General features: G+C 35.9%; 1 protein-coding gene across 1 annotated transcript; it reads left to right on the plus strand.

Moving 5' to 3' along the window:
• Window positions 1-1,152: 1,152 nt before the first annotated feature.
• LOC112715502 (protein LATERAL BRANCHING OXIDOREDUCTASE 1) lies at window positions 1,153-4,421 on the plus strand. The gene is made up of 3 exons (XM_025767280.3): window positions 1,153-1,730; window positions 2,829-3,156; window positions 3,998-4,421. Exons 1-3 carry the CDS (start codon window positions 1,234-1,236, stop codon window positions 4,256-4,258), a joined length of 1,086 nt encoding a protein of 361 aa, XP_025623065.1. The 5' UTR covers window positions 1,153-1,233; the 3' UTR covers window positions 4,259-4,421.
• Window positions 4,422-11,122: the final 6,701 nt, after the last annotated feature.

An 11,122-nucleotide genomic window follows, 5' to 3' on the forward strand; every position in this document is an offset into this window, starting at 1 on the left:
TTTTTAGTATTTAAAATAATTAATAAAAATATAAATAATTTTCTTTTATACATGAAAAAGTACAAAAAATATAATATATATATATATATATATATATATATATATATAATATCGTTTCTAATTAATAACGTTGCACTTTGTATTCTTGGTGGCTCTAAATAAAAAAAACTACTAGAATCACTCATTTTGTATCATAATTCATAAGTGTCATTCAATAACAACAAAAATATAATAATTAAGATTTAGACATATATTAAGTAATTTAATAATTTTTACTTAAAAAGTATTTTTATCTTAATAATCACCATAAAAATCTTATCAAATAATAGATATTCGATAGAAATATAAAAATACTGAATATAAGATTAAAAATAAATACACACTATATTTTATATTTAGGTAAAGTATATTTTTTGTTTCTAAAGTTTGACAAAAAATTTAAAAATACTCTTAAATTTTATTTTGTTTTAATTTTGTCCCAAAAACTTTTAACAATTTGCATCAAATATATCTTTGATGACTAATTTTTCAAAAAATTTAAGATCGATTCAGCAACAATTTCATGAGAATAATCCCTCAACACAAGCAAATCAAGTATAATTTTTATGCATTATTGTTAGATTGGTATTAAATTTTTTAAAAATTTAGCTTTCGAAAGTATATTTGATACAAATAAAAAATTTCTGGGACAAAATTGAAACAAAATAAAATTTAAAAATATTTTTAAAATTTTTGACAAATTTCAGGAAGAAAAAGTATACTTTATCCTTTATATTTTAAATTGAAACAATTATTTAAGTGTAAAACGAGTGCTACATAATAACTAAAATGTTATTTGTATACTAAAATCAGTCGTTAAAATTAGATACTATGTATTTGTATATAACAAAAATACTATTTGTACACCAAAATCAGTCACTAAAATTAGTTACCAATGTATTTTTGTATAAATACATGTGTGATTTAATTTATTTTTAATATGTATTTATATTTTAGTATGTATTTCATACTGATGACTCATTTTGGTGACTAATTTTAGTGTACACAAAGCATAGTCCTTTATATAAATATATGTATATTTAATTTAATTTTTAATATATATTTTACTATGATAATTAATTTTACTGCTATAATATGGTTGAAAAAGTAAATACACCCATCAAAGCTTTCATATAAAATGTGGTTTCTCTTGTATCTTTGGATCAAGCAGAGGAAAATTAAAGATCATAAAAGATGGTAGAGGTAGACCCAGTTTTTGTGCAAGCAGCAGAACACAGACCAAAAGCTTCAATAACCATAGCCGAAGGAATCCCTTTAATTGATCTGTCTCCCATAAACTACCAAGATGATGAAGCAGCCACAAGATTGAAATCATCATCACCAGTTTGGAATATTATTGAAGAAATAGGGAGAGCATGCAAAGAATGGGGTTTCTTTCAGGTGATCAATCACAAGGTACCTTTAGAGAAGAGGCAGAGGATTGAAGATGCTGCGAAGAAGTTCTTTGGTCTTAGTTTGGAGGAGAAGCTGAAGGTTAGAAGGGATGATAGGAACGTGCTTGGTTACTTTGAAGCAGAGCATACCAAGAACGTTAGGGATTGGAAGGAGATTTATGATTTCAATGTTCAACAACCTACTTTCATTCCACCATCTCATGATCATCATCATGATGACATAAATATTCAGTTTCATTGGGATAATCGTTGGCCTCTCAATCCTCCTCACTTTAGGTAACCTATATGCTTTTTTATTCTCTATGCTATCTGATTTATCTGAAATTTTAGTTTAGGAGTGTATTTAGATGATATTTTTAGTTGGTACACGTTAGGCAAAAATACTCATTTTAGTTTGTGAAGTTACACTTAAGTCTCAAATCAATTTTTGAAATTTTAACTGTCTCAATTTAATCTCTAATTTTTTAAATTTTAACAACATTAGTCCTTGCGGTAATTTTTGTCATAGGATCAATTAAAAAACTTAGGGACTAAATTGAGACAATTGAAACTTCAAAAATAAAATTAAAACTCAAGTATTGAATATTTTTTCAGACTTTTATATATAAATAGAGCAAAAAGTTTGAGTTTCATATATATTTTCATGTACCTGTTCTGTTTTTGTTTGTTTAAACTCTTGGATAAGTTATTTTATGACATTGTAGCTTTTATGGTAAAAAAAATTAACATAAAACAAATATACAGAAAAACAAATTCCTATTAATATTCACGTAAATTCAAAAAAAGATTTTGAAAAAGGTGTTAACTATATAATTATTTATAAAATTTTGGGACCATTGATTTTAACACATTCATGTACACTAAATACACTCTTTATTGGTCAGGTAGAAGAGCCTTAATTGTGATCAATCCACGATAAGATTAGAATTAAATGAAAAAAAAAACATTATCTATTGTAGCCAATAATATACTCTTTTGTTTTAAAATAACACTCACTTTTTTTATTGATACAATAAAATGTCATTGTACTTAGACATAAAATAGGTCTAGGTACATTAATTTTTTAATGTATAAAAAAGTTTAAAAAAACTATTTAAAATACAGAGAGCAATATAAATTAAAATGCTAAATTATTTCTTATACATCTCCTAGACTCCTTAGATATTAAATAAAGTAAAATTATATTTTAGTGATGCAATCAATATCTTAAAAGAAATTAATGGGATCAATTTTTATCTGTCATAGTAATTAAGAAAATATCTAAAAGAAATTATAATTGAACAAATCATAACTCATAGAATGATCCCTTCCTCCTCTCATTATACTTGTTTTTCACATTGGCATTGTTTAATAAGTGTGTGAGACACTTACCAGAGAAGCATGCGAAGACTATGCAGAAGAAGTGGAGAAACTAGCCTATAAGCTGATGGAACTGATTGCACTGAGCTTAGGGTTAGCACCAAATAGGTTCCGTGGCTTCTTCAAACACAACACAAGTAATATCAGACTGAATCATTATCCACCTTGCCCTTACCCTCATTTGGCACTTGGTCTTGGGCGCCACAAGGACACTGGAGTGTTAACTGTGCTTAATCAAGATGATGTTGGTGGTCTTCAAGTTAGACGAAAATCTGATGGAGAGTGGATCACAGTCAAACCCATTTCCAATTCTTTCATCATCAATGTTGGTGATATGATTCAGGTACCAATGCTAGTCTTGTTCATTACAAATCTCCTCTAGACTTATTACTTGCCCCACCCATTGCCAATATTCTCCATAATAGTGGAGAGAATTGGATCGAACCGACCGATTTGACCCAGTTAACTGGAAATTGACAACCAGATCAGTTCGATTATTCAAAGTAAAATTGTTCGGTAGAAAATCAGATAAAAAAAAAAGTTTTAAAAGATAGTTAACCGATTAAATTGGTATAATTTTTGTAATTAATTAGTTTAAAATAATGATAAAAATTCATTTTTTTAAAATATATATTTTAGAGCAAAATATATTTTGTTTATGAAGTTTGACAAAAATTTTAAAAATATTCTTAAATTTTATTTTGTTTCAATTTTGTCTCAAAAGTTTTCAATTTGTAACAAATATACCTTCAACGACTAAATTTTCAAAAAATTTAAGATCAATCTAATAATAATACTTGAAAATTATGCTTAACTTGTTTGTATTGAGGATTGTTCTTATGAAATTGTTGTTGAATTGATTTTAAATTTTTTGAAAAATTAGCCGTCAAAAGTATATTTAATACAAATTAAAAATTCATAAGACAAAATTAAAACAAAATAAAATTTGGAGATATTTTAAATTTTTTTATCAAATTTTAAGAACAAAAAGTATATTCTACCCTATATTTTATTATAACCGATTCAATTTAGGTTGAATTTCAGTTCAACCTTTAAACTTCTAACTTTGTCGATTCGATCGAATGAGTTTTGAGAACCTTGGCTTTCTTTGGTGTTTGGAATAATGCTTCAATGTGAAGACAATGGCGAGGACAAACTAAAATGTCTTTATTTGGTGCATACAGGTTTGGAGCAATGATGCATATGAAAGTGTAGAGCACAGGGTGATGGTAAACTCAGAGAGAGACAGGTTTTCCATTCCATTCTTCTTGAAGCCAGCATTGTACACTGATGTGGAACCTCTACAAGAGTTGATAAACGACATGAACCCTCCAAAGTATAAAGCAATCAACTGGGGCAAGTTCCGCATTGCAAGAATGAGAAGTAATTTTACTAAGTCCAATGTTGAAAATCTCCAAATTTATCACTTCAAGTTGTCCCCGTAACTTAGTCTCAACTTCATATTTCACTACAACAATATAGTAGTAGAAGCATATACAGGTGCTGAGTAAAAATACCAAAGGATAAGCGATGGAAGTGTTGTAATTTGATGCAGATTTGGTGGTGTTAGCCTATAAATAATGAAATTAAAAAAAAAGTTTGAAGGTATAGAATCTGTTAGAAGGGTAACAAGTATGGGTGATAAAAGAAGGGAGCATATATAAATAAAAATATAACACAAGTAGGTTTTTTTATTTTTATAAATAAAATAAATGTTAAATTTACCAAAATAAATATTTTTTCGAGTATTTACTGTTTTAAATAACTCTATCATATCTAGTTTACATTGTGAATGAGATTATTTTTCACGTATCTCGTTTACAGTGTAAACGAGATATGGCAAGAATGGCTGGGATGTGTATATCTCATTTACAGTGTAAACCAGAGACACATATCTCCTTTACAATGTAAACGATATATATATAAAAGACTCTATTCAACATTTATAAAAGGATGTGTAACCCTTGGTATTCTTCATACACATTTCATATCCTTTCTCAAAAACAAAGCTGAATAGCTAGTAACAATCCGTTCATAGTTGTGGAGCTTTATCCGAATTGTCGTATGAGAAATGGCGACAACGGGGTGACATTTAAGTGTCAGGATCCGATATTGTTTCGCACTCAGCGTGTGGAGACGTTGTCGGTTTTGAAGAGTTTGATATTGAGCTAGCTTGGAGGGACACAAGAGAGGGAAATCGAAAGGGTGGCGTATAGGTTGTTGGCACCCATGGGAAATGGAGTCTTCCGGTGTCTGCTATTTCGACTTCACGAGGACGAGCATGTGCGACTGATGTTCGACATTCACGGGAGGATCATGTGTGAACAGGTAATTGAGCTATCTACCAAGGTGGGTCACGGTGGTAGTGGGAGTTCCGCACAGGACACATATGTGCAGGATGACCATCCTCTCGCACCACCGCCCATTCATGTCGCCATTCCAGAGAATGAGGCAGAGGAGGGTGAGAAGAAGTCGGACGAGAACTACGTGGCAGACAGTGAAGACAGTGAGTCTTCTGATGGCAGCGATGAGGATGAGTTTGTGCCGGAGACACCTACAGGGGCTGTGTCGCGCCATATGCTGCCTCCACCTCACCCGATTCCGGCACTATCGGTTGTACCAAGTCACTATCACAGTCTAGATCTGGACGCCATGCATGAGAGGATCCCGATTTTGGACACCTGTGGAGTGGATTACAATCTGGACGGCAGTGTGGAGTTTTGGGTCGGACACAGGTTCAGAAGCCGAGAGGAGGTGCTTCAAGGTGTGAAGAACTATAGTATTCGCAGGAGTGTTGAGTACCGGGTGATCGAGTCCAACTGGTTAAAGTACCATGTGCAGTGTCGTCAAGCCGACAGTGGGTGTCAATGGAGCCTCCGTGTGGCCCTTAGTCAGAATCTCGGATACTGGTAAGTTCAAGTTTAATTATGAATTTGAGTAGTTTTGTATGATATGTTATTTTGGTTAGACATGTTGTGTAAGAATATATTTTGTTGTTGCGACTAGGGATGTTTGGAGATTTGGTGGACCACATAGCTGTCTGGCACCCACCATGTCTCAAGACCATCGTCAGTTAGATAACAGTCTCATCTGTAGAGTGATATTGCCCATGATTCAATCCAACCCGTCTGTTAGTAACCCGGTCTTGCAAGGTGCGGTCTATGCAGCCAGCGATGTCCGTGATGCCCCGCTGAGCCACCAAAGGTAGGAACTGATACGTCCAGGCCAGAACAGCCGAGCCCCACGAAAACGCTCTACTCTCCGTAAAGTCCCAGAGCAGCGGTAGCCAACGAAGGTGCACCAGATTGTTGGACTTGTCGGTCATCAGATACCCTCCGATCAGTAACATGATATAACACCTGGCGTACTATCGGAGGGTCTCAGGATCAGCTGTTTGGGGCATCTGGCGAACACGATCTCGTAGCCACACAAACTTCAGCATGAACGACTCCTTCCTTTGAGCCGCCTGCTGTGCTGCAACGGGACGCCTGGCACCGAGGAGCTGCTCCACCAACGCCCACGTCTCCGTATGGTACTACCTACCAAAGTCACGGAGGCACCCCCCCACGGGGTTACCGTGTGCGCATAGGCCCAAGTGGTACGCCACGTCCTGCAGGGTGATGGTTATCTCACCCCACGAGAGATGAAACGTGTGCGTCTATGGACGCCATCGCTCTACCAGTACCAAAATTAGGGAGTTGTCAAAAGTAAAATCCATGAGTGTCACGGTGTCACCGAATCCGGCCTCAGCCAAATAGGGGACGATGGCGTCCAGTGGAGGTAAAGTGTGGCTCACTCGCCGGGGCAATAGGAGGCGAGGCCTCTGATTAATGACAAACAAAAATAATATTTAAATTATATACAATCAATTATAACTTATATTTTTTAAAAAAAATTTACAAAAATTAAATTTACCTTTGATAATATTTATCTCCCAAAAGTCTCAAGATTAATTATTTTTATTATTAATTTTATTACAAATTAAATAACATAATACAAGTAAACAATGTAAAACCCAATTAATTAACGGCTAATTAACCCATAAATGAGAATTTATTCTAGAAAGCCCAAAATGTGATTTTTATGGCTTAATATGATAGAGGAGATTGAGACGAGAATTTTGGTACAAATTTTATAGAATTCGGACAAAGATTGGACCGAACGGGCCAAACCGGGCCAACCGGACCCAAAGTGGGCCCTTGGCCCAACTAAACTAAACAAAAACCCTAGTTTTCAGCACTCTCTCTCCTCATTAAACACACACACACGCTGAAATGGTGGAGAGGAAGGGAAGAACACTCTCCCAAGTTCTCTCCGTTGGTTGATCTTCAAACCACCATAACTTTTGATCTAGAGCTCCGATTGCCGCACCGTTTGCGGTCACGCGTTCACCGTGGAGAACTCTACAAAATCCATACAATCAATCTTGAGGTAAGCCACGTTTTGCTCTTCGAAATTCCAGCCTTGTTTTCGAGTTTCATGAGAAAAAATGTTGAGATTTTGGGCTCTTTGATGTTATAGGACCCAACTCTCTTGAAGGAGAAGGTTAATCTTGTCTCCTTGGACCTTGGGTGTGGTGAGATTCTCAACCCTAGTGTAATTTTTTGTTCTATGATGTTTGGGTATTGAGATGTTGTGTATGGGTATGATGATTGTGGCTTATGTTGTGTATGTGTGAATATTGGAGCTTGATTGGTGATTTTGGAAAGCTTAAAAAGGAATTTGGTGGTGAAAAATCTGTTCTTGGAAGTATTGAGGCCTTGAGAGCTTGAGAAAAAAGTGGTTTGGAAGTGCTCCGGTTGAGCTTGGAAAATCGGCTAAGGTGTGGTCTCGGTTTCCCGTATCTAATATGTAATGTGGTAGGAAATACTTAGGCTAGAGGCCCTAAGATAAGCATTGAATTGTTGATGTTGTTGAATGATTGATATATATGATGTGGTCATATATGTGATGATGATTATTGATGCCTTAATGGTATGATGTATGAGAAATATGCATGTTGTGATATATGCTTGATGATTGATTATGGTTAAATTGTAGGTGGAACCATGTTGATGGTGAGTATGATATTGATTGTGTACAATGATGATTTATTGGAATTGGTGTTGTTGAAAATTGGCATGAGGAAGAGTATATGATATGTCAATGTGTTTGGGTTTGAGCCACTTGGGTGAAGTGGGTTAAAATGATGGAATAATGATTTTGTAAATTGTGGTAATGTGTCAATGTGTGAGTTGAGGAGGCTTGATGTTGAATTTGATATATTTTTATTGATTTCAAAGAAAAGGGATGAAATTGGCATGTTTTGATTGATTTTGAAAAGAGTTGAAAATGACTTGTTTTGAAAATGACATTTTGTGGTTTTTTATGAAAAACATAGTTTTTGGGCATACTTTGGTGAGACATAACTTGGACTATGGATCTCCATTTTGTGCCAAATCTGTTTAGAAATGAAATTGGATCCGGGATGTCTATGCCGTTCGAAGAACGGGTGAAAAACGATTTAAAATAATAAAGTTATGTCCGTTGGAAGATTGGGGGTTGAATCTGTGAATTCTGCAGCTTTTAACTTAGAAAATTTTTAGCAGAATGACCCCTCGCGTGTAGGCGCACTTGGTGCGTATGTGCCGTTCTTTCAGAAAACGCCATCCACGCGTGCGCGTGGTGTGTGCGGACGCGCCAATGTGCTGCACCCAATGCCCAGCCATTTTCCAGAGGGTTGTGCCAGAACTGTGCCAGATTTGTGCGCGGACGCGTCGCTTGGCTTTTTTTCAATTCACGCGTTAGCGTGCATGACACATACGCGTCGATGAGTTTTGTGGCCATCCACGCGTGCGCGTGGAGTGCGCGTACGCGTGGCCCTGTTTTCATCCCAAAGTTGATTTTTGAGTTTTAAAAGCCAAATCTCATACTTCTAAGCCTCCGATCTCACCACTTATGTCTTAAATCATTATGATATGCCTAGCAATGAGTAAAAGGGCTAGGGAATGTGGTAACTTGCGAGTGAAGTAAGGAAAAAATGAATGATCAATGAGGGTCAAAGATGATTATGTGAGAGGCGGAGGATGGCGGTAGAAGTGTTTGTTATGCCATGGGCCGAAAGGCCGTAATTGTTATTGAAATGGATGGGTATGGATTTAACCGTGAGCTGGGTGGCTGGTTATGGATTTAACTGTGAGCCGGATGGCTGGATTATTACCGTGTTACGGCGGAGCCATGATTATGGCTAAGAATAAATGCATATATGCTGTTGAATGAATTGTGAATGTTGTACTTCCACTGTTGGAGATGAGAGTTTCCCTAGAAGGAAGCAGTGGCTAGCCACCACGTGCTCCAGGTTGAGACTCGAAGCTCTTTTGACCCTATGTCGTAAGGGTGGCCGGGCACTGTGAAAGCCCCAGATGAGCTCGCCCCCGTAAATATTCACCAGTGAAGGTGATGGATATAGATCATGATTATGATCAAGTTTATGATGAGTATAACTCGAGTTGGGGATGCGCGACAGAGGGACAGTCCAATGGTTAGCTACCAGGACTTGTCGGGTTGGGTCTATAACCGACAGATGATATCATCAGCCACTAGGGACAGGCATTCATCATATGCATACTATATGAATTGTTTGAGATTGCCTATTTGACTGCATATTACTTGCTAATTGTCTAAATGCCTTATTTGTTCCTATTTGTATATTTCTTGTCTGATATAACTGTGTTTGCTACATTATACTCCTGCTGGTGGTTGGGAGGTGTGAAGAAATTGGAAAGGAAAGTATTAGTTAGACTGAAGAATCTTTAGTTAGTCACCACATATGGTTTAGCTTGTTTATAAGCTTTGATATTATCTGGAGGAAGTTCTAGGATTGCCTTTGGCTTTCCTCTATTATTATGTATTATATATGTCGAAGCTGTTACCATGCTGGGGACCTCTGGTTCTCACCCATGCGGATTTTGTGGTTTTCAGATGCAGGACGTGAGGTTTCTCGCTGAGGCCTGCTGGAGAATTCTGGATTAGCGAAGATCCTTTGTTCTTGAGGACTCTATTTTAGTTTATATGGTTTGCTTAGATACTTTTATCTCCATTAAATAATACAAACTGTGATGATTCCTTTTATGGGAGATTTTGGAGAATAGGTTTCTGTATTTGTGTCCCTTTGGGTTTCCTTTGGGGTTTTCCTTATTTTATCATATGTATATATTGTTATGCTCGAACTGGTTATCTTCGTAGCCGGATTTTGAGTTTTGATATTCCTGTTTTTGACACTCCATTGTATATATATAATCTTGCGTTGGTTATCCTTGCTCGTTACGTTATCGATCGGAGTGTTGCGCTTTCGAGTTGCGATTTTTGTTTACCCCTTTTTCTACAAAGGCTCCTAGTTATAATCAATCATTCATACTACTATACTTTCTAAACTTTTATTTTAGAGATCGTAATACCTTGCCATCTCTAAATTATGACTTAAGCATAAGACTCTGTATGGTAGGGTGTTACAAACAAAGTCTTAAATTTCTTAAAAAATAAAAATAGAAAACCTTAATATCATGAATAGTGTTATACTATAATGGCATTACATTTATAAACACTAACAACATAGCACGAGAATAACAGAGTTCCAAACTGATAACATTTATGTCATACGAACCTAGCACAAACGGATAGAGTTCTAAATTAAGCCTACAGACCTAACTCCTAATTCATATATCAACGTTCCAGATCTACATGACTACCCTAACAATGCCAAAATCATTAAATTTAACAACCATAATGAAACTAACCTTAAAGTCGGCTGCCCCCGCGTAATGTGTCGTCTCATTTAGCCTATTTATGTCCCAGTCATTCCCCACTTGGCGCGCCATCACTGCTCGGATCACAGGTATAGTCAAAAAGGGTTAAAAGAGAGGAGAAATATGTCGAGAAAGTGAAAATGGGGCCAGAAGTCTGCTGTAAACGACTTCTATATATAGGGACGTACGTGTCATATCTCATTTACACTGTAAGTAAGGAGTTAAATCTCAATTTGACTCCTGAAATTTAGTTCGATACTCAGAATGATCTCCACAATTTCGTTGGCCCAATTAGAACCCCTAAATTTGCAATTGTGGCACCGGCTTGCCTCTGCGATCATCTCCGTCACCAGAATACTGATCTGACGTAATTACATGACATGGTGGACACTACTTAAACGACAGCGCATTGGTTTCGTGCCCAAACTCTTTGGAAACCACGTCGTTTCAGTTTTTTATGGGTTAAAACTCTCTTTCTTTCCAGCACGACGATCATAAGTTACAAAACATCAAGAAAACCCTTAC

The sequence above is a fragment of the Arachis hypogaea genome, chromosome 10 (assembly GCF_003086295.3).
Source record: "Arachis hypogaea cultivar Tifrunner chromosome 10, arahy.Tifrunner.gnm2.J5K5, whole genome shotgun sequence".
NCBI classification, from domain to species: Eukaryota; Viridiplantae; Streptophyta; class Magnoliopsida; order Fabales; family Fabaceae; genus Arachis; species Arachis hypogaea.

Bases quoted from the DNA above. Each gene is read 5' to 3' on its own strand.
- LOC112715502 (XM_025767280.3), top strand. From the start codon at position 1,234: ATGGTAGAGGTAGACCCAGTTTTTGTGCAAGCAGCAGAACACAGACCA. The intron at 1,731-2,828 runs GTAACCTATATG...GACACTTACCAG, and splicing joins CTCAATCCTCCTCACTTTAG to AGAAGCATGCGAAGACTATG. The intron at 3,157-3,997 runs GTACCAATGCTA...TGGTGCATACAG, and splicing joins ATGTTGGTGATATGATTCAG to GTTTGGAGCAATGATGCATA.